Here is a 24,277-nt window from a genome sequence, read left to right on the forward strand (position 1 = left end):
AATCTCTTTCAGTTTAAAACTAGAGATTTTATATAATAGAGATCATATGGCAGCTAGCAGGACCGGAACCCAGTTAATCCAAATGAATTGATCCCACATACGCCGATCCCAAGAGGCTTTCCAGCGGTACAGACAAATGTCAAATAAGGAATTAAAGGCATTTAATGACCATCGGGCACGATGACACCGACACAAGGCAGAGAGCACGTGCTCCGAGAGCAGCACTGCACACAGCCCCTTCCACCGCCGGGCTGGGGAAAGGGTCAGGGGCTGCAACAAATGACCAGGGGCATTGAAGTCCAAAAAACACTCCAGACATCGCCATGGTGAACGTATGACTTCATCCCAAGGCTACAGGTCTTTGGATTCAGTGGAGTTATTTCCGTCTAATGAAAGAATTATCAGAAATAAACATCTGCAGAAGCCCAGAGGGAGAAGTCTGAATCGCTGAACTGAAACATACCCTCCCCACAAAAACCATCAAGCAGTGTGACAGCTGCGCCGCACCCACTCGTCCCTAGACTTCAGTCGGATGGGGTTTGGATTTTTTTGGCTAAAAGGCATTATTAACTATTTGATCATGGTCTGGTAGCTGTAATTTGGGGCCATCCAGCTGCAAAGACCCTCCAAGCAATGATGGAAAGCAGCTGCCCTAACCGTGTCCCCCTCAACTGTGATCCCCTGAGGACTGAAGCTGGCTCTCACGTGCCGAACAGCTGGAAACTCTTACCCAGATATGCCGTGAGAAAGTACTTTTCAGTTCCTTGGTTCCCCATGCAGCGCCATTCCACGAATTGCAAGGGGATAAAGTTCTTCCGTCATGGGATTCATTCAAGCAAGGCGGCTGTATTTCAGGGACTGTCAGCAAGGAGGCACATTGCTTACATTACAGTCTTTAAAAACCTGATCAGAATAAAACATTCCAACCCCAAATTCACATCCCTACAGGAGGCGCATCCCCACTCAAACCGGTACTTGGGGCACCATTAAAACTCTCCTCAAGAATCAGCTCTACAGCAGGAGGGAAAAATCTATCTAGTACTATTACAGATGCCCTAAGAAATCCAGCTCCCGCCAAAGCAGACGTTACAATGCTCCCTAAACCATCCCCTGGCTACTCACTTGCTGCATTTCCCAGGGAAATAATAGCTCTGCTAAATGAGGGACAATATCGTTCCCTCAATTATTTAAAGAGTTCAAAACTAAGGTCAGGACAAAGATGTAGAAACAGCTCAGGAAATCATCTGGGTGGGGAGAGGGGTAAAGTTGCAGCATTACAAATGTTTCCTGTCGTAATAATGCCTCCAAAGAGTATCTCTATAAAGCACTGCAAAAAAAGTTACCAGACACCACTGTTAATGAAACTCTTCCATGCTCTTGGCATCTGTCCAGCTTCTCCCCACAAATCCCCATCTACTCCCCAAAGGTCCCTCCCCAGGCATCAGACAGGTCTCATCCACCTCATTTTTATTACTTCTAAACTGTTTAAGGTCTTGACATTTTCTCTGGGGTCAGACGCTCCAGACTGAAAAACTCCTGTATCCAAAGAGGCACTTCAGAATCCAGAGAGTCTCTGGAAGAACCTGAAGTTCCTCAAGATACTCCTCCAAACTCAGTGCCAGCACAAATCTCTCAGCAGCACATCCCACTGTGCCTCAGGACACTGTAAAAACCCACAGGAGACTGGTAACTCCTTCAGGAGAGGGTGCCAGTTCCTGCTCTGTGCTTCCAGTCAAGGTGAGGACTCGGGACAAACCAGTACGCTCAAACGCTGACCCATTTTTTCAGGAAGTGGCTCTGCTCGCATTGCGCCGGGCCTACCGCTCCGACAGCCCACCGGTAGCAAGCCCACTGCTCGCGAGTGCCAGATGTATCAGAGGACCTGCTGCCTCACAGGAGCAGCAACAGGGTACCAGATTCAAATACCTGCCTGAACCCCACTGCGAGCAGCCAGGACCAGACCCTGCCCTCTCCACCGACTGCACAGAAGAGGCTTCTCCAGAGGCTGAGGAGTGCACTCTGTATGGCCCCACAGATCCAGGAGAGCCGAGACGGATGCGAGGTCTGGATTCTCGCAGATGTGGGTAGTGGCGGTTATTAGCAGCCGCTGCAACGACCAACAATCTGGAGCTTCACTGCAGGTCCTAGGAAGGCCTCCTTAAGAGAAGAGCCTGTTACTACTGTTGCAGAGGTACTGCAGTTCTTGTAATTTTAAAAAGTGCATTATTTCAGGCTAAGACTTTCAACCCACAAAGCTTCAACATTTCACTGTTTATGCAGAATTAGACATCATCGTTTCTGTGAGTTTCCTCACCATTCCCAGTGAAGATGCACAATGGCAAAGATTTGTGGCTGCTAGAAATACTGTTCATGGTCATGGGAGGTCCTAATTATTTTCTCTGCAATGCCCAGCAGACTGAAATTTTCTCCAGATGTATAAAAATGGGATCTGAAAGCCTCAAGAGCCATAAGATTACTTCCCCCAAGCCCAGAAGGTTTGTATTAAAAACGTTGTTAACACAAAAAAAAAGCGCCAAATCAGATGCATCATTCAAGATCAAAAACTCTTTGCACTGAGGCTGGCAGCTGAGAAATATATAAACTTTTTTTTCCCCCTCCTGATAAATACCACATGAAAGATTAGCCAATAAAGTCTTCATATTTACAGAAATAACCAAGATTCAGATTCAATTGCTTCCCTCTAATCATCTCCCCACATCAGTATCCAATGGCAAAACAGCCCAAAAAGTTCTACATACACCCCTTGCAGGGCTGAGTCTCACCTAAAGCTCTAAGACATGGGAAACAGTTCAATCTGTACATTCCCTGAATAACAAACTGAAATAAAAGCAAGGGTCATGTTCATTGCCCCCAGTCGTTGTCCTGATCATAACATCTTCAACCCCCCCCGCCTCTGCACTATACTGGATGTGTTCAGCGTAAGGCATAGATTCTACAAGAAATCTAAATAAATGGGGCTTGTAAAAAGGAAGCTGTAGAAAGTCTGCTGCTTTATGCTTCTTTGCAAAGCCCACCCTAGGTTCCTGTTGGTGTTGAAGCACAATCTCTCTTTCTTCAACCCTCTCTGGGTCTTGGAGATCAAAATATGAGTCATGCCTTGGACACCGCAGCCTCATAAAGCATTGTACTCCACACATTTCGATGGGTCTGTTGGGAAGTGCTTCTGGCAAATGGTCATGAGCCTCTTCAGCCCCTAGGAATTCACAGAACAAGGACAATTCTGTAATAAAACTGCAGCTGTCTAACAAACTTCACAGTTTACAGTATTTTTAAGTTTAATAAGAATAATTAGAAAGGAAAGGCTGCTATTTTGGGGTTGGGTTGGGGTTTTTTTGGTCTTTTTTTTCTATTTTAAGTTTTATTAACCTTCCTCCCTGCAAAGTTCCAAGTTATCTCCAATATTAGAAGACTCTGTGGCATAACCAAAGGGACTACAGATCCAGTCCTGTCTGACAGATTCATAGTGAGGAATCACAGTGATGCTTTAGTCTCTCTTCATCACCAAGGGAAAAAACAATACTATCACAGTAAAAGATCTTTAAAAGACACCCAAATATTAAAAGTCATTCTAAAGAGAAAAAAAGCCACTTCTGACAACAAAACAAATAGGACAGCTAAGAAAACCAAACAATTCCTCAGGTGCAGAGGTGTCATTCCTCCCCATGGTGGTACCACAGCTGACCTGCACCGTGGAGGCAAACTGAAGAAGCGATCAAGGAAGAACGTGAACTTTCCAGTTCTTTCAAAGCATCAATTGCCAAAAAAGAAAATGACAGAAACCCTGTGATTATTTTCCTTCAAATCACGCACAAAAGTCTAACAAAGCAGAAAACCGCTGTGGTGGTAGTGTAATTGAGCAGTGACACTGCTCCGAGACGGCAGACTCATGGGCCCGTCATTAAACACTCATCATGGGACACAGCTCCTCGTTGAAGGGGAAGATGATTCAACAGGCAATGCTCTGGCCTCTCCAGTGCAGGCACAACTGGAAAACATGTCCTAGCACCGTAATGTCTCCTTGCTTGGGATGCCACGATCTCAGGTTCGTTGTAGATCAGAAACATGCTAGCTTCAGGTAACTGCTGGGAGCACAGACAGTATCTCACGCTCCAGTTTGAACCAGACCAGCTAAGCCAGACCTGATACTTAAACATGGAGAGCGTACGTGTTTAAAGCCAGCTTTGCCTTGGCACTTCAGTACGTTGTGTCACTCAGAAGCACAGGTATGAAATTAGTGGGAATATGAACATGAGGATTTCCTTGACCAACAGATGTAACCCCAAAAGCAGAGAACAGGACAGACTGTGGAATTCATAGACATTGTATCTTCTGCAAGGGATGTTACAAGAGATCAAGCAACACTACAGAATAGGGATCTTTCTGCTACAACAGCAGCAAATGGACGCAGATGGCCAATTACGCACCAAAAATGGAAAAGCAGCATTATGGCCATGCTGAGGCCCACACCAATCTTTCTTCAGAGTCCAAATCCCTTTTTTAACATGGACTAACAACAAAATTATTTAGTTTAACATAAGCTATTTCATCCATTCCACACTTTCAAGCACGTATTACACTAATTGGAGCCTGTCTCTGAAGATGCATAATCCACATGCTAATTTTCACCTTAAAAAAGAACTGGTCAGATTTAATTTGCTGGTGCTGTAAGTGACTGGAGCTCCCTGTGACTTCACAATGATATTTCCTCAGGTTACGCGATTAAAAAAAGATAGCTGAAGACAAACCAACAGTTATACTTGTAGCCCAAATACAAAGGGACTCAAAGTAGAAGGCAAAGTTGCATTTTGCAAGCAATCTGCTCGCATGCTTGCAGACATCTGCAGAAGTTGCAAAGCAACTGGAGTCCTGCTGCTGCAGCAGGAAGACATTTATGTAAACCTCCCCAACTCCATGATGCTGCTCTGGAGGCTTCAGAGTTAAGCCAGAAGGTCTTTATCTCAATTAAACTGCAACTGGCAAGAGGCAAGTACATTTACCAATGCAAGGAGAGAAGACTTGCTTCCTCAGACCTGCCCACCCACTACACTGAAAGGACAGAAAAGAAAAAAACACTGCTACTAATTCCACAGCCAGAAGTTCATGGCGGGAATATGAAAACGCACAGGAGGAACTAAACCTGGAATTCTGAGCGCACACTGTTAAAGAGGCATGTTTGTAAAATGAATCCATTTAATCTAGTTGCAGAAACAGTCAGAAGGACTGTATGTCACGGTACTAAATTCCATGCACGATATTTAAACCATGAGTTAAGCAGTGGAACAACTCGGGAGAATAAAGGATATCTTCACAGCTACTTTGGTGTTCACGCAGGATTACAATAGTTGAGACATAGAAAAACCCATCAGACCTCATTCCTAGCCCAGCACCGAAGAGCCTTAAGGTCCAGGATGAGCTAACTATTAAATGATGTTATATTTGACCCAAACTAAGGCAATTGTCCATTTCTAGGACTGTTTTATCACATCACCTGAAACCAGTATTTCTCAAAGATCCCCTAACTGCAAAAGCAAATCTGTTGGATTTCCAATGCTAACATTACCTGTATATATTTCCTTTGAGTTTCATCATTGAGAACATGGGCTACATGCTTGGAGAAAATCTTTTCACGACCCGTTCGAGCGTGGATGCCAACCATAGTGACGCCAATAGGCCAGGGAGCATTTCCAATAGCCATCTGAAGATAGGCATCGTTCGCCTGAAGAAAAACAGCACATGCACTCTTAGCAAAACAGAAAGAGCATTAGAAAGCAGAGCATTTTTGCATTGCGGGACACAGGAACATCATCTATTCTGGGCTCTCCGAATCAGGTTTCGTTGCATGCTATTAACCAATTTTACAACACACCTTCCCAACAATAAACAATTCATGTTTATGCTGAACTCTGAGGGGAGCAAAGACTATGGACTTTACCTCATGAAAGAAAGCACTGGATAAGGCAGTCTAATTACCTTGATCAAAACTAAAGTTTACTAGGACTATTTTCAACTCTGCCTTCTCAGGTTCCCATAAGCTTTTCTGCTGTAATCACCTATACAGCCCTTGCTGTTCTGCTGCAGACTAGATCAGGGAGCCCTGTCTGTAAGCACAACGCACTGCAGCCCAATGTCATGTGTGCAGGTCACCCAATACACGGGAGTGCAGTGGGGCCTGACAGCTCTCGGGGAGAGGAGCTAGGTTCCAAAGAGGCTGACAACCAGCTCTCCAGAAAACAGGATTAAACAAGCACATTAGTAGCAACAGTTACGAACAGAGCAATAGTAGCAGTAAATAGGAATCTGAAATCTCCCGATCAAGACAGCAGATCCCGTTTCTAAAGCTGTAGCAGACAACATCCCTGCAGAAGAACAGGGATAAAACTTGAAGGGAAAATTAATAGAAAGGGAGAAAGGAAGTACAGAGATTAAAAAAAACACGACATATTATAGAAACAGCTTCAAGAAAGATGTGGAGCAGGACATTCCTCCACCATTAGCAAGTAGCAACAAGACTCACTGATGAAGAGTCCCTTTATAATCTCCTATTTAAAGAGCAGACAATAAGAAATAGCAATTATGACCAGTGGGTGCAGTTTCTTCCCAACTGGTACTGAGCAAACTGGAAGGCGAGTAACTACCAAGGTTGGGGGTTGCAGACAGAGCTGCAAGTAAGCCTGAAGAAGGGACAGGACTTAGTCTTCACCTTCATGAGGTAGAATCTGAACAAATACCTACTTGCTGACTTAAATATAGTTTTGTGATGAAACATAGGATATGAACATCCAATTAAAGACCCTCCCAGGACTGTCACAACAGGGTTAATTAAGGTTGAAGGGACAACTGGCATTCTGGCATTTGCCTGCTGTCACATGTTGATTTCAAAATTTAAATCTTTCAAGCATTTCATCTAACTAAGCAGTAAGGATTTGTGGCTGACAGTATTCACTAGGCTGCACAAAGCAAAAAAGCACAGAAGACAACAGCAGGCAGAAAGAAACAAGTCCCTTAAGAAACAAAATGGAAAAGGACATGAGTATCTTTAAAAGCACACGGCTCATTAGCCTAATTGGAAAAAAAAACCCAACAACAAAACCCACTTCCAAATGTGTACTCAACTCCTCCAAAATCAATCTGTGAATTCTACATAAAGCCAAGCACCTCCAGGACAGAGAAGCAGAGCCGATTAACCCATGACACATACCACATTCCCACACACTCATTATTTTGTTCTAGAGGGCACTGGAAAGGGAATTTCAACATAATGATGACAACCAAAAGAAAAAATTCCCCAAACAAAACCCCGCTATCATACATCCCACACTTTCAGTTCTGCTTTCAGATGATTTGGATTAAACTTTCCTTAGGCCATCTTAATTTTTTTCAGTAACAAAAGCAGGTTTCCTTGCTTACTTGACAAATTATCCCAAGTCCCCACAGGAATGGTAAGAAATACTAGAAATTTAAAGGCAAAACGTGGCTCAATTTCCTCTGCGTACACAAGGTTATTTAAGCAAATGCTATAGGTACTCAAGTTCCACTTCTGAAGGCAGCTACATACAAAACGTAACACTGTCTTTGATCCTGTGTGCCAAAGTATTTCTGCCTCCCTCAGTAAGCAGACTTCACCCAAAAAACTATTTAATAATTTACCTCAGCCCTACCAAGCCAGCTAATGTGAGCATAGCCAAAGAAGGGACAGTGTCTCAAATTCAATTAACTCAGTTCGCCTCAATTAATTCCTAATTAATTAATTGACAACCTATTACTATTAATTCAATACCTTCGTTTAACTTTACAATATCAGGTTTCCCATAGAAGATTCCTCTGCAACTTAATATAACCATCTCTGAGAAAAATTTCTCTTGGTATTTGCAAAGCTCAAAAGATCTGACAGGCTGTGGATCAAACGTTACTTGGAGCCTAACCTTCAACAGCCATTTTTCATTTTGTCTGAATATACGTTGCATGCATTTCCAGCTATGTATCTTCCAAATAAAAAAAAATAGGAACGTTGAAGTAATGAATTTCATCTATTAGAACCAGACTGAACATGCCAGAAGAGTGCAAACAAACGTACCTTCACATATTCTCTTTGCAACATGAATTTAATAATATCAGTTATTGATTCTTTGATGTCTGCAGGAAGTGTCTACAGGAGAAAAAGACAAAACCCAGTATTTACTTCAGAATAGCAGCTCAGGAAAATCAGCCTACTCAGCATTTATACAAACTTTAGCAACTACCCTAGCCTGAGGACTTTAAGAAAGGAAAAGATCTTCATTATTTAGATGAAGGATCCAAAGCAAGAGAGGTTAAGTGGTTGTGCCTAGTAGCAAGTGGCAAAGTGCAAAATACAACCCCAGTTCTGTCACGTTTGCAACCCAATGAACAGGTGATACATTAAGCAACACCTGGAAAAGCAGCGGGTAGGCAGAAGAATCTGCTGACCAAGATAAAAAGGTCAGAGCTGGGAGTCATGGGCTCTAGTCCCAGAAAATAACCAACCTACCCTCTCTTCTTCTTACCTTAGGAAAGGGCACTAAGCACTGGGTACTTTGAAAGCAGAAGTTAAAGCAAGTCTTACAGGATAGTGACATTTAAAAGTGATTCACCCTTTTCCGAAGTTTTCTGAAGAGTGGCCTCAGGTACGATTCTGTCTGCTTTTGAGTGGCACTATTCAGCTTCCCTTGTACTCCCCGTTTCACGTAGTCTTCTCTGGCATTCAACTCCTTAGCCCAAACTCCAAGGAGAAACTGTAGGAAGAACAAGCAAATTTATGTCATAGTGCCATCTAGTGACATCCTCAGCAAAACAGATGGGAACAGTGGTTTAAGCCACCAAGGCAAAATGAGGTTTTTGGAGAAATCGGAATGAAGAAGGCCTCTTTCAGAAGGACAGGCCAGGAGGGATAGTAAGAACCCTCCCATCATAAAAACACGTGGGCAAGGGAGGAGCATGTATTAAAGGCGTGTACAAAAAACCCAAGGAAACAAGAGTGTAGGTATCTGCGCTGGGCAGGAGGAGGGCCACCTACAAAGAGCACAAGACACCGATGTTTCAGGGCAACTTTTGCAATGGAGCCTAAGGAACGGTGCAGATCACAGTGAAGACACCAGAAGGCAAACATGTCAAATGTACCTTCCCTCCACCCAGAAAACAGGTTTTGAGCTTTCTTTGTCTGACTGCCCAGCCCAAACTATATTAAAATGCTGGTGTATCTTACATACACATCAAAGCTTTAGCTCTGGCTGTGACTCCTGATCATCCCAATAGTTAGACAGGGACCAGCTGACTCAAATGAGGCAATACAGGCTTCTTGCCAGGAAACAAGGGAACAATTTTCTGCTATCCACTTGAACCTGTTTCCTTAGCAAAACCAGAGGACTTCCCTTAAAATTCTCTTATTTCACATGACAGTACCAAGTGACATCTCATTTCAGCTGTTCCTGGGGGAAGGGAGGCAGGGACTCCACAGAATTTTTTAATGCTGTAGTAGTACACAGAAGCAACTAGATACAACTGCCTCAATTACCATATAGAAATCAAAACCTGTTTTATTTTGTCTGGAAAAGTAGGAGCAGATTCTGCAAAACACCGCTCTCCCAACAGCTCTTTCCCAGGTCTAGCAACATTAGTCACTATTGTGACTAACCGAGGCTGTGGAGTACTGAACATTTAAAAACCACTCAAATCTTAAGCATAATGTGTCAGTTTTTCTCTCCAAGCAGCTGAAACCATCCCTTCTGTTACAAAATGTATCTGAATGACAGTAAAAAATATGACATAGCTACAGAATAATTAATCTATTGGAGTTTGTTACCTTCAAGAACTTTGTTATGATGTCCATATCATAGTGATCGTCACCCCGTCCTAAGGATTCTCCCAAAACCTAGAACAGGAGAAAAAAAAAAAAGGCTATTATTTCCACACTGTCTAGAAGTTTGCCGCCACCACCACCACCACGCTTCAATGCTCTAGCTTCCTGCCAAAACCTCAGAACTGTTAATACTAACAGCAATTTTTAGAAACATTTTCCAGTAGACATAGTTGGATTTATAACCTATTTCCATTGTCCTCACATTTCTAAACTGAGTTGTATTTAAAAAATCTCATAGATTTGGAACTCATTTCAGTGTAAGCCTTTATGCTCAAGGGAATGCAGTTAAAGTAGCTTAAAATTAAGACTGCAGTGTCTTCAAACTTTTCAGAAAAAGATTACTTTCATGGCTCAAACCAAGCCTGTCCTACTACCCCAAAAAGGTAATACTTTGAGAACTAACAGACTGATAAAACGCAGCCCCATTACAACTAGTACCCATTCTGGTACCACAGTTATTTTAAACCAGAACCCCTGGTACCCTAACAAAAAAACCAAAGACTGTCTCCTAATACTAATACATTCATTTAAGCTCTCAGTTATAAATCAGATTATTTCTTAAATACACTTGTGGAGGGGTGTTATGAAGATCAACTCCTGCAAAGAGTTTTGAAGATTAAGGGCAAAAGACTTCAGCTCAAGTTAGTGTGCTTTTCAAAACATTACCCTAAAGTACCAAGGGCTGAATGCATTTCATGGCATTCACACAACTACCATGGTATTCTTTCAGAACATGGTACCTATTTGCACTGAAGTTCCTGGGACACATCATCTCTGCACTTCTTATATTTCCTGTGATCCGATGCCCACTTTTTTTTTTGTCCTAGATGTTTTTATATAGAACATTCTCTCTGTGTGTCCATTTTTCAGAGTCCATCTCTCTTGTATAGGGAAAATTCATTGATTCTATGCTTATTACCCTCTCAAGTACTCATTGAAAAGGCTTTAGAATTTATAACCAGGTAATGTTATTTTTATCAAATTCTTTACTTCCAACCCCCCTGCAGAGGGAATCCTAACTATATCACTTTTCTTTGCAGGCAACTCCTGCCCCCTTTCTGATGAGGTGTAGTAAACAAAGACCACTTGAGTTTTCACATGTCTACTGTAGGCACTTAAGAGTGCAACTCAAGGCTTCGAAACCTCAACTCCCTAACAGAGCATATTTAGGGATACTTTAGAATGCCTAAGTTAGATGTGGAAACAATCCTGAAGCTTTCTCACAACAATACACTACATCTAAAAATCCCTGAATTAAAATCTACCCATCACACACTTCTAGTTCTTCAATAGTAGTATTCTCCTCATGGACTTTCAAGTCATTCTGTGAGTCATCATCTCCTGCTTCTTGGCCGCCTACAATTTCGTTCAGATACTGCTGGTCAATCTTATCCAAAGCAGCCTTCAGGTCATTTCTCAGGCCCTAGAAAAGAGAAGAAATTACTAATCTACAAAAAAACCTCGAGCAAATAAAAGCAGTTCAGTCCTGTCACTGTGAGCATCCAACTTCTGTTTAAAAAAAAATCAAATTCTATAAAAACATGCATAAATCTTTATCTTTGCTGTCTGAATTTAAACCAAATTAGAAGAACAGTTTCCAGATTGCTTCAGCACTTAAAAAAAGACACAGGCACATTAACATCTGCAATGCTCACACCTATGAAAAAAGACTTTTTACCAAATTTTCACCAGAAAAGCAGGGAGTACTGAACCAACTTCTAGGACTTCCTTCAAGACATTTTCTCCAAGCAATGCACTGAACCACCCCAAAACAAACAGAAAACAGAACATAACCATCATCAGCCCTACAAGTCTTCACATCTGCCCTGAAAAAAAGCTGTAGATGAGGTAACACTCCTTCAGTGCCATCATATAAAACATTAATGCAGTACCAATGATTTAAACATAGCAGAATGTTTTATATAAAGCGTTTAAAGTCCCCTACTCTAGAATAGGTGACTAAAAAACTTTATCAGTTTGAAATTGTGTATACAAAGTTAAGAACTACTTTTAAATAGAACAAGAAACTCAGCTTAGTCACAGTTACAGCACTTGCATTCTTGAGACATAAAATATAAAGCTCTATAAAGGAGTATGGCATTTCTTACCCTAAGATAAATTCAGCCACTCCACTGGGAATACATATGCACTTCCCCTCCTCCATCACTATACTTGACTGTCTGGAGCATTTCTATTAATCATTTAGTAGTCTAAAAATGTCTGAACCATAAACTGGTTTATAGTGAGTATCTACATTTTAAGCAACACAAAGCAACAAGAGTGGCTGAAACATGGAACACAAAAATACAATACAACCCTATTTATGAGCTATTTCTTAATACTTCTACTACTGTCATTGATGTCACTGGAGGGGAAGCTTTCATTAGCAGAATTATATATTTATTTTTTAAAAAGTGTTGAGATCCGTTTATCTTTTTTGAAAAGACTCGAACAAGAAAAGGTTTTCCTTTTACAGGCAGCCCCAGTGAAGATGTTTCAAACAATTCAGTTTGCCATAAATTAGGGAAGAAAATCCAAATCATCACTCTCTTAGCTGGGATGCAAATTTGGTTAACAGTGAAAGCAAAACAAACCCCAACTGCATCTCCTCAATTAAATGATCAATTCTTAATACAAAAAGAATAAATCAGTTAACTATGATGTATCTTATAGTCATTTTTTTAATTGATGGCTACTTTTAAGGGAACAGGAGAAAAAGCAAGTTTCCATAACAAGTAATAGCTCTGGAATCAAGGGATTTGAAAAATCCTTTACATACCGGAAAGACAGGATGCAGTCCTCCTCTTACTTACCTGTACCTTCTCAGAGAAGCATATAATCATAAAAACAGGATCATTTTAACAGTAAATGACTGTCTTCTCTGCTGGTTGAGAAGCTGCTAACAGCACAGGCTGGGGTATTATTGCTACCTGGAGGCCCCTTTTTTAACTGAAAAGGGCCTAGAAGGTTTCAAGGTTTTAACTAACATAAGGAATTGTAATTGTGCACAAAACTATGACACTTAACATACTTACTCAGGTGATAAATGAGACTGAGCAGATATTTCTCTTTGCTCTGTACTACCCCTCACTCCTGAAAATCAGCAGTTACTGAAACTGATTTTCGGTAACTTTTATAGGGTTCTTGATGGGTTATCCCACCACAAATAAGTAACTAATAGCCAGCCAGTCTTACCTTGTTCACTTCAGGTGCAAGGATTTCTATCTTCCTCAGACGTTGAAATGCATCATAATCTGTTTCTCCAAACAATCTGATTGGCTCACCTCTCTCACGTAACCTCCTGATAACCTGAAAAGAATTAAAATATTCCCTTACACTAACTCCTAAAGGAAGCAAAACAAAATCCAGAATAACAGATTTATTTACTTTGCTTAGGATAACAAGCTGAGCTGGACTGGGGAGGAAATGACAATATTTTAAGCAGTAGAAAAATGTTCCAGACACTTTACAATCTAAATAGAGAATTCCCACGGTATTTCAGTGAAAGGTCATTCCAAATATTACCAATCTAAATTTTACATAAAATCCCAAGTTGTTTGATACAGCCTAACTTCTTCCTCCTTCTGACTTGTTTAAACAAATACACCAAAATCATCCCTCTGGCACAGCTCAAAAAAACCTTTTCAAAAATCACAAAGGGACTTGACAATAATATCACTCACCTACTTGTCTAGGGCAATAAAAACACTCTCTTAACTAGGCTGCAGCTTGTCACTGATCTGCAAAACAATTTGCTGAAAATTCACATCCTTAAGCATCTGGTAAATATTAAGTCCCATAGTCTAATGGGACAGTTACTTTAAAACAGATGTAACAGGTGAAAAAAATCTCCGTCAACTGATTCTTAAAGTCACGGGCAGAGCCAAAACCTAAACTTTATTCTCCCGATTCCTCCTCTCCTGCACTGCTTGCTAAATCTCTTTAGTCTTACCATTATTCATCTAGTGTATCAAGCAATAGGCTTATTGGTATATGAATCACCACGCAATACTGTGGTGATCAAGAGAAGGGTTTAGACTTCATTTCATGCCATACACTTCATTATACCAACGCTGGTTGGACAACAAGAAACTAAGTGAATTGAGACATTAATTCGTTTATTCAGTGGCAAATGTCTTGCCGCATGTTAGGAAACATTTGACTTGCAAGTGTATCACACTTGGCTGTGTGGTGGATAGCACACTGGCACTGCAGTACCTAAACCTCCGCCAAAACATGCACCCAAGTAGATCAATAGCAGTGAGACACTGCACATTACACAGGTCTGTATGACCAAACCTCAAACCAAAACTCAAACCAACAGCCCACATTACAAGTCCTGTGACACACTCCCGTAAAAAACGGCAAGTATCCAGCAAAATTAAAGGGACATGATGTCCTTGGATGTTCTCAGCTGTGAATTTCAGTATTTCCAAGAGCAGAATTTATTCTGTGCTTCTGAACTTCCTGCTTCTCTTCTGTTTTGGGGTATAGATCTGTTTGTGAACTCGCATTCACATAGGTATTTTTATCCTTAGAAAGCACAAAGAATGCACCAGCCACTCTGGCTTCAGGACTGTTCCTTCTAGAAAACAAGGTGAACATCCAAAACTTTAGTTTCTAAAATCGGACTCAGACCAATGAACTACTCAAAAAAAAAAAGAAGCTGGGAGAAAAAAACTTGGAAAAGGTCAGCATCAGTGCAAATCCATGACAAAGAGGCTCTACCTATCTGTATCTCCCTACACACTCAGTTGAACAGCAGATCCTTGATAAGCAAAGATGATAATTTATCGTTGACTGTAAAAATGGAGGCTTATTATTTAATACAAATTGCCATTAAAAGTACAGTTCATTAGAAAAAACAGTCCCTAAACAAGACATTTCAGAAGCATTTTCTGTAAACTCAGGTAGTCTGTTTACAACGACTGATTTTACCTCCTGCCTGGAAAGAGTCATTGGTAACTTTTCTTCTGCCAGTTCAAGTTCCAGCACAGGATTTGACGCAGTCAGTGGTTTCTCTTCCTCTTCTTGCTGCTGTACCTACATTCAACAGACAGAAGTTACTAATGCACCAATGGAAATAAACCTATAAATTGACAGCAACAGTGAAGATATAGAACTCTGGAATGCAGATTTTAACATGACAATATAAACTTTGAGTTTCGTAGTTTTTATAGGCTATAATTGAATTTCACAGAACAATATAAGCTTTTAAAAGTATCAGTAATTAACTAACACTTCTGTAGGTTGCAGGAAGCAGTCTCTATAGTAAATAGAAAGGACAATTGCTAAAGTTTAGCAATCACTTCAGCAGGCACACGCCAACATTGGTGCCAAAAATAGCAGATCCACCCCCTGCCTGTTGATTCCTGCCCCTGTTCTACCCTCTTCACCCATGCAAAAGCCTTTGCATCGCTATGTGATGAACCAGATGTAGGAAATGATTCAAACAGAAAATAATCTGGCAAACACAAAGAAAGGTACCCTTCGCAGACCACTTAACCTCCTCATCCAGCTCAACACACATAGCACATGCATGGACACAAGGGCAGAAATGAAAACCCAACGGAAGGGAGAGAGTGGGGCTGCTTCTTTCGGTGGCAGCGTAAGCTTAAAATGTTTATTACCTACAGCTTCAGTGAGCTGAGTACAATTAGCAGTGATCCATTGCTTCTAGCTGGGTTTTGAAAGGTGCTTGTTAGAAAGACATGTTACCTTAAACAAGTTTGCCATAGTTTCTTGCAGGTTTAAAAAAAAAAAAAAAAAAAAAGAAAAAAGAACACCTACAACTCCTCACAGGGGCAGGATCTCATTAATGATTCCTCTTAATCTAAAAGAAGGTCCCTGAATCAAACAGAGCTTTCCTGCTTCATTACTCAATATTTTAATAATGCAAAACAACTCTTTGATCAAAGTAACTTTGAGACAGTAGTCATGTAACTACAGTTCCCTTTATAAGATCAAATTTGACACTTATGACAGCATGAGCAGATCGCTCTTGGTAATATTCCTATAATAAGGGAACATTTCCAGTACTCACTCACATCTTGGGTTTTTTCCTAGATTCCTTACTAGAACTTATTTCCTTTCCATACTTGCTGAAAGGGAGATGCCCCACTTCATCCTACAGCACCCTGCAGCAATCTCCGTGCACGAGCAGCTCACTGTCATTTCCAGTCTGTATTCAGGTTGATCAGTTTGATCATTGTACGAGACAGATTTTTCTAAAGAATGTTTCCTATTCTTTCAGGCCAATTTGCCAGTCTTGCACTCAGGTGTTGGTATAACTCCATGTGGCTGCAAGGATCCACCCCTGTGGCTCCAGCTACAAGATTCAGCTACAAATCCATATTCAATGCTATAATACCAAACACAGAAATCGATCCTACAAGTACAGGTGTTTGAGACAAGCAAGGGAAGGACAATCAAATCAATGCTTAACACAAAGGGAGGGGGAAAATAAAACCTCCATCAATGCAGGAAAGGGAGAATTGGCAGGGAACAGAAAACATGGAAGAACTGTGTAAATTTATATTACCTATATAAAGAAATACACTCCCATAGCAGAAGGATACATACAAATTTTAACTTACAAACATTCTTGAAATCATAAAGAGACAGCAGCATTTGGGGGAAAAGATTTGATCCATTCTGTCAGCTGGACTCCAAGTTACAAGCGATACCTTTACCACAGTTATTTTTGTTTCAGTGCTTTCTTCAAGCAAGTCAAATTATTACAACTTATAAAGTATAAAACTGCACAATTTAAAAAGAAATCAGTCCATATTCTACATCTCATCAACAGATCAAATGCAGAAATCTGGGAGGCTCTAAAAAGGTACTAAATGAAAGGAAGTAACTTATTTTAAAACCATTTTCAGGGTTACATTTCAAACCAAAACTGGTGCTGCAGCAGCACAGACAATGCCATTTTAACTGCCACATAAGGTTCTGAAGAATGCAAGCTAATGCTCAAAAAGCATCACATAGTCATTTCCACTTGGAAGAGCAACTGGATTCACAGAACACATTCTCACAACTATATGCTGCACATTCTGAGAATCGTTTTGGCATTGACATTCAAATAATCTACCAACGGATCACGGTTTCAGAATAAGTCACTAACTGGGTAAAGTTCAATTGAAAACAAAGCTCCTATTTGTGCCCAGTAACAGCAAACGAGATTACAAGCCTATGTCTTCCACAAGGGAATGCACACCCCCTCCCACACACATATAATCAGGCAGGCAGGCAGACGCACACTTGTAAAGAAAACAGCATTCTTCCCATTTCAGTAAACTATTGCCCTGACACCATTACAAGGCAGGTAAAGCCTTCCAGATCACTCATTTGTTGCTAAATGCGCCCTAGGTTACCAACTGTTTTCTAATATTTTGCCAGCAAGAAAATAAATGCTGTTGTCACACACTTTCAATGTTGAATGGTTGGTGGTCAAAACCCAAATACAAATACATACAGTTGGCAGATTTTTTCAATATGCGCCCAAGCTACACTGATTTCTTTTGGACATTTTGACAAGATCATGAAAATTATCTGAATGGATAAACCTATCCAAATATATCCATTTTTTTCCAGTAAGGGGGGGTGGGGGGAAGGTAGCTATATCAGATCCAGTTTTCATGCCTAACAGCACAATTTAAAAAGAAAGGAAGACAAGCTTTGACCCCAAGCCACTTCATGCTTTACAAAAAAAAAAAAAAAAAAGCCAAACCATAACACAAACTTAAGTAGCTGTATATCATGCATATCTTTTCCTGCATTGCAAATGGGTTTGGAAACTCATACCTCTCCAGGTGGCTTCTCATTTACAGGCTAATGTATAACATCAACAGATTGAACAAAGAACAACAATTATCATTAACAACATTTATACTGTTGATAATAAAATGTAGACTTCAAAGCAAACATAAAAATTCCTGGAAGAACAATTACCATACCTTGTAGCCACATCTCTGGAAGTAGGCCTCCTCTTCTTTTTTAGCTAACTCACTGCGTTTGAAATATTTCTTATTTCCCTAGAAGAGAGGAAAACTATTAACAGCTTACAGTTCTTTGCACTTGGGCAAAAATGGCTCAAACTTCCTTACTTGATTTGGTGAATTCAGCTGCATCTTTTCATAGAGATGACTACCTTGTCATGTAAAGGGAACTAGTTGAAAGCACCTCTGAAAATCAGCAACATAGAGCAACTTTGGAGCACATAAGCATACTTAAAAGTACAATATGTTCACCAGCGCTTTAAACAAAACATTCTTTGTCATGTAAGGCTGTGGCAGTTGTTGGTGGACAGCTTCACTTCAGATGCACACAACAAAGCCCAGGTTGGAGTACAAGGAAGTTACTTACATAAACCACACAAAACATGTCATTTTACACCAAATCAAGGAGGAGGGAGAAATCACCTTTGTACAGAGTATTTTGTAAGCTTGTTTGGGGCACCTACGCAGAAATATATTTGATAAGACCTTCCAGAGACATGACAGCTGGTGATTGTGGTCACCCTAAAGCATTTCCTTGATTAACATGAGCTATGACTTCTTTCTTCACACTTTGTCTGCCTGATCTACAATAGCCTCCGATCACAGCTCCCTACTTCAACTGCTAATGCCAACACCCAAACTCAGATGTCAGTGAAAGTGCTCTGCTCTACCGCGAGTGCTTTTAAGCACACGCGCACACCTATGTGACCCTGCTATTGCTACAAAAAACACAGCAGCGGTGAGGAGAGGCAACCACACATTGTTCACTAAGGGTTGCACAGATCTTTCTCTTGCCTCAGTACCTGAAATAAATAACTAAACTAGCTCCAAAAGGCCTCAGCACACAGCGAGGCCCTGAAGCCAGGCTGCTCCTGCGCCCCCAAATTCCTTCCAGCCCCTGCCCGGATCCCATCCTGGGCCGCTCCTGCTCCTCTTCCCCCAGCGCTCTCCCGGGCCGCCGCTCACCCCACACACCTCATCCCGGGCCGCCCCAAAGCCCACCCCGGGCAGCTCCGCAGCCCCTCACCCAGGCCCCTGCCCCATGTTGCTCCCGCTCCCTCTCCCGCCCGAGCCCCCCCTCAGGCCGCTCCTGCCGTCCCACCCCGGGCGCCACCCCGGGCCCGGTCCCCACCCCGGCCGGCTTCCTCGCCCCCCCCCCCGGCCGGCTTCCTCGCCCCCCCCCCCGGCCACCCTCACCCCCAGCAGCTCCTTCTCCTCCAGCTGCTGCCGCTTCCGACTAATCTCCCGTTTCAGGATGTCCATGGCGACTCAGCCGCCTACACCGCCTCCGCTGCCGGAAGTGACGGAAAAAAACAACAGCGTTACTTCCGGAAGTCCACGCCGCGAGCCGAGCTGCAAGGCCAGGCACACTCGCAGCGCCCCCTGGTGGGCGGGAGGAGCGCCGGGGGCGGGGGCGATGCTACGCGCTAGTGTGACTGTGCACAGGGGGAGCTGTGACGGCTCAGCTGCCCCGGGGAGGCCGCCGGGCTGCGGGCCCAAGGGGAGCGGGGCGCTGGGCAGGGGGCCTGGCGGGGCGGAGGGCCGTGCCATGGGCCCAGGGATGGCGGGGGCGGGGGGGCGGCCTCTGCTCCCACTGACAAGCGCCAGGCCGAGAGGTAAAGGCCTCAAGTTGCACCAGGGGAGGTTTAGACTGGAAATTTAGAGGGGAAATTCCTTCACGGAAAGGGTGGCCAGGCGTTGGAACAGGCTGCCCGGGGAGGTCACGGGCTCCCATGGCGTCGCCATGCAAAGCGGTGTGGACATGACACTGGGCTGGGCAGTGCTGGGGTGACAGGTGGGCTCGAGGGCGTTAAGGTGTTGTTATGATTCCGTGATGCCGGCCAGTGGCCACAGGACTGCCGTCAGAGGCATGCCCTCAGCGCCGCTGTGCCACCGGCCGTGCCCTCTGGGAGGGTTAGCAGCCCCCCATGGGCAGCCACAGAATAACTGAACCGCTTAGGTTGCAAAAGATGTTTAAGATCGTTGGGTCCAGGTGAAACCACACTGGTGAAGTTTAATTGCAGGGCCCTGGCAAGTCCCCTGCTCCTTCCCCAGGTGCTGGTATTAAAAATCACCCAGGAGATGGGAAGGGTCTGTGCTCCCTGTCTCCTGTGCTGTCTGTGGACCTGGGGCAGTGCGTTGGGATTTAACTGTGATGCCTGGTTTCCGCTTCCTTTGGGCCTGGAGCACTACTGAGGTAGCTGGCAGGGACTAAGCTCCTTAGCGTGTATATCCTGGAAGTAAAAACTACTTGCCTTTGTTAGCCTGAGCCCTTGTCACCAGGCATACAGCATTTGCGACACAGGTAATAACACAAAGAAATCTTGGTTTGCTTATTTACCTGTTTTTGTCCAGCGATTCCCATCCCATGGCTTGTAAAGTCCCAGAAATCCAGAAAAAGTCTTTGAAGAATGAGTAAGAATAGCCAGTTCTCATTATGCTTAAGTTCATCAGGGCTACACCTTCACAGGAAACAAATACCACCAGTGAAGGGTGACAGCCACTGTAACTTTAGCTCCTCTGTTTTGCTTAGGAGCAGTCTGGCTGGTGGCAGCACCTCTGCCTCCTCTAGCCTCATGCTATAGCACACAGCACCTTCTGCCTCCCTAGGTCCTCCCAGTTTGGGGGTATTTTTTTCACCTGTAGGTCTTTTCCCAGATTTTTTCTTTGCCCTTCCCCACTGTAAGCTCCGTGCTCCAGTGGCTATTTTGGAGGGCTGTAACCGCAACTGCCTTTTCACCTATGTTAGATAATCTGAGCCATGTGCTCTGGCTCTTTCTTGCAGAAAATAGTTTAAGGGTGTTGTTTAAACCCAAGCTGGAGGGGTATTGATTTAGAAATCATACCCTGCTTTACCTCAGGCTTGAATGCAATTACTTTGCAATGAGGAAGCAGGAACGATCCTCCTATGCTTTTTCGTAGTTCTCCTAAAAGGAAATTATTTCATATCTGATGGTGAAAGGATCCAAGAAGGTCTCAGTGGAGAGGCTGGGGGGAAGTGCCCACACTTGGGTAAGGGCATAGATCAGGAAGCTGTAGGAATGCTCTGTAAAGGACTTTATGGCAAATGAATCCAGATGCTTGTGTCCGAGTGCCAGCTGTCCGCCCCTCGGCCCCAGTTAACTGTAGTGTAGACATAACCTTAGACCTTGCTTCATTTCCTGCTGTGGTCTAACATTGTCCTGGTTTTGGCTGGAACAGAGTTAATTTTCTTCCTAGTCACTGGTGCAGTGCTGTGTTTTGGATTTAGGATGAGAATAATGTTGATAACACACTGATGTTTTTAGTTGTTGCTAAGTAGTTTATACTTAGTTTATACTAAGTCAAGGACTTTTCAGCTTCTCATGCTGCCCTGCCAGCAGTAGGGCTGGAGGAGCACAAGAAGCTGGGAGACGACACAGCCAGGACAGCTGACCCCAGTCTGGCAGAGAGGATATTCCATACCATGCAACGTCATGCCCAGTATACAAGCTGGGGGGAAAGGTGGTTGGGGGCTGCTGCTTGGGAACTGGCTGGGCAGCAGTCAGTCAGTGGTGAGCAATTGCATTGTGCATCACTTGTTTCATATATTCTTTATTTTATTATTATTGTTGTTGTTGTTTTTATTATTACCCTTATTATTTTCTTCCTCTTCTGTCCCATTACACTGTTTTTACCTCAGCCCACAAGTTTTCTCACTTTTTACTCTTTGATTCTCTCCCCCATCCCACTGGAGGGGAAGGAGTGAGTGAGCAGCTCTGTGGTGCTTAGTGGCTGGATGGGATTAAAAAGACAAACATATCTCAATTAGAGACAGTACAAAATGAAGGAGGAAGGCCAACTCAAACAGAGTAGTCACAAGAATGATTCAGTTACTGTGAGGTGACACCTAGACCAAAGTTCTCCCAGTTTATAAAAATCTAAACAACCCAACAAGGTGGCAGGGATGGGTATAACAAGCAAGGAAAGCAGCTGAAAAGTTTATGAAATGAATGCTGTACTTCTAAAAGGTGTCTACAAGTTCACTAATGATGACACAACCTTCCACGATTTATTTGGTGCGTTTCTTCCAGTGCCGGTTCTGTGCACTCTTGCCTCCAAATCAAAGCATCCTGGAATGTAAATCCCCTCTGTGATTAAGACAGTTGTCTTGTCCTGTGGAAGAGAAGTGGCAATCTACAAAGTACAGTATCTCCTGAAAGAGTTACTATATGCATGCAAATATGTATATATCCTGGCTCTGTTTTTCTGTGAGGGCATTCACCAATATCTCCCTGAAGAAATAAAGGGGGAAAAAATGTTTGGTGTCATCCACCTCCTCGAGATTTCTTTTTTTGAAAAGAGTAGAAAATCATCTGATGTGCAAGACAGGGTGGTACCTTCTTTTTCTTTCACTGACAACTCATGAGGAGACCCACTCTAACTTGCTGTCTTATTTCCAGGATGGCAAATCTGTTTGACCCTCTTTGCCTTGGGGTCAGGGTAATGTTTTCTGAGGGACATGAACTGTTGAGATGATTGGGTCAGGTCTCATCTGGACTCTGTTCAAAGCCCTTCTGTTCCTCAGAATATCTTCCCAAGGTATATCTATGCTGGCAATTCATTACGGTCCCTGCCTGCTTCGTTACGAGTGTCTCGTCCTTTGACTGTCTCCATTCACACATGCTACTTGGCTGTAGGGTGGATATCTGGAGCACTGTTTGCCAGACAAACTGGTGGCGTGCATGAAAGCTCACTCTGTGAGCTCTGCTCCTTGGACCATGCAGTGGAAACCATTCCTCAATGCCACGAGAAGGTTTCTTTGAGTCTCCGTTGATCCAAGGAGCCCTTAGACTGTGGAAACTGCTTAGCAGTGCATTACGAAAGTGAACAATTCCTTCCTGGTGCCGGTCCCTCATACATCAATGATCCTTTTGATGACATCAGTGCATAAGATATTTTTAACAAGTGAAATGGGTGCTTTTCTGAGCTGTATTTCAAACTACCGATTTATCATATATGGCATTACTCTACTCATTAGAGTCAATTAGATCACTGCTATAAATCCTTAGCTTGACTATTTGTTTTCTACTGCTCCTGTTTTGCTTTTCAGGGCAATACTCCTGGTTTGGTATCACGATGGCTGTGCATTTCAGTCTCACATGTGATCAATCAATGTTATATTTGCTGTCAGGGCTGTAGCCAGGCTGTTAAGCTCTCCCAAAAACACTTGCAGAGTCTTGAGAGCTCACTGCAGCTGAGCTCGGGTCTGGAAGCAATAGTGTTACCCATGTTTTCCCTAGATCCAGGTTTCTGCAGACCTCTGGAACAACCCCACAGAGTTAACCGCAAAGCTACTTTGAAGTAATGCGCTTCACAACATTCCATATGAAATCAAGACTGAAAAGGGAAATTTAGAGGTTACTTAAAATCTTGGAACATTTGTAAGAGCCTTGTAAGTAATAGAAACACAAGCTTAAAACATACATGAGGTGTTTCATTCCAGTTTCTTGATGATTAAGTGATTGCTCAGCTTTATCTGCTGCAAGCCAACTGTCAACTTACAGGAAGATTATTGAAGGCAGCTCAGAAATACGTCATTTCACTCAAACAACCCAGATGTCATCTATTTGCCGACATTGTAAAGCTGATCAGAATTATTTTAGTTGCACTCAGTTATTTTACATCCAGTTTGTATTTAGCTGTTTTCAGGTTGTATTCAATACTTTATGAGTATCCAGTTTCACATTTCTATTTGATATTAAAACAGGGGAAAACCCCAGCTCAGCTACTTGCACACAGGAGGCAGAACTGATGCCTTACAGCTGACCAAGATTGTGAAAGAACTCATTTCAAGTAACGCAGGGCACAGATCAGCCTTGGAAACCTTTTTTGCATAGATACGTGGTTTCTTTTACCCATCTTCAAAATAGTATAACAAAGCAGATATGTGATAGAATTGCCTTTATACCATGACTAAATATGTCCACTTCTGGCAAAGGCAGCTCTGCATCCAGTCTCACTCTTTTCTTCATTTATTAAAGCAGTCCTTAACTTTTTGGAAGGGATTAATTCATCCAGCTCCCCATTCTTTGCCCCCATATTTACTTTGTTTACAGGTATCTCTGGATTGTCACATCCACAGGTCACATTCACATGCAGACAATTTATTCTAAGCAGGCACGGTAGCACTTCTGCTAAGCTATGCAAATTGCACTTCCCTGCAAGTTCTTGCATTGGGGATGTGCCCATCCCCTCCCCTCAGTGCATTTAAGCCACTCATACTAGGCTTGTTATTTCTTATTTACCTTTCAGAACTGCCTAAACAGTAGTGCATGATATCCAGGAGGCCACAGACTGGGAAACGCTCAGCCAGAGGGAAGACTGAGGAAGAAGGGAGGGGTAGTGATCCACCACGGGT

The 24,277-nt window shown here is 42.7% G+C and overlaps 1 protein-coding gene across 3 annotated transcripts; it reads right to left on the reverse strand.

The window, feature by feature from the left end:
* Positions 1–144: 144 nt before the first annotated feature.
* On the reverse strand, positions 145–19,206 carry PRPF18 (pre-mRNA processing factor 18). Of its 3 annotated transcripts, XR_005104683.1 has the most exons (12): positions 19,096–19,206; positions 17,857–17,934; positions 17,705–17,731; positions 14,834–14,938; positions 13,091–13,204; positions 11,172–11,318; positions 9,839–9,907; positions 8,631–8,771; positions 8,096–8,167; positions 5,582–5,737; positions 731–3,214; positions 145–386 (listed from the first exon to the last, which is right to left on the reverse strand). XR_005104683.1 is itself a non-coding variant. In XM_037390653.1 (11 exons), the coding sequence occupies exons 1-11, from the start codon at positions 19,159–19,161 to the stop codon at positions 3,134–3,136; spliced, it is 1,056 nt and encodes a 351-aa protein (XP_037246550.1). In that variant the 5' UTR covers positions 19,162–19,206; the 3' UTR covers positions 145–3,133. The 3 variants fall into 3 exon arrangements, 2 of the variants coding, with proteins under 2 accessions (XP_037246550.1, XP_037246551.1); XM_037390653.1 differs by having other exon boundaries at positions 145–3,214; XM_037390654.1 differs by lacking the exon at positions 17,705–17,731 and having other exon boundaries at positions 145–3,214.
* Between the last annotated feature and the right edge of the window lie 5,071 nt (positions 19,207–24,277).

This window comes from Falco rusticolus, chromosome 5 (genome assembly GCF_015220075.1).
Source record: "Falco rusticolus isolate bFalRus1 chromosome 5, bFalRus1.pri, whole genome shotgun sequence".
Taxonomy (NCBI): Eukaryota; Metazoa; Chordata; class Aves; order Falconiformes; family Falconidae; genus Falco; species Falco rusticolus.

Coding starts and splice junctions, on each gene's coding strand:
- PRPF18 (XM_037390653.1), bottom strand. CDS start 19,161: ATGGACATCCTGAAACGGGAGATTAGTCGGAAGCGGCAGCAGCTGGAG. Junction 17,732..17,856: donor TCCAGAGATGTGGCTACAAG/GTATGGTAATTG, acceptor GTTATACATTAG/CCTGTAAATGAGAAGCCACC. Junction 5,738..8,095: donor TGCAAAGAGAATATGTGAAG/GTACGTTTGTTT, acceptor GTTTTTCTTCAG/GCGAACGATGCCTATCTTCA.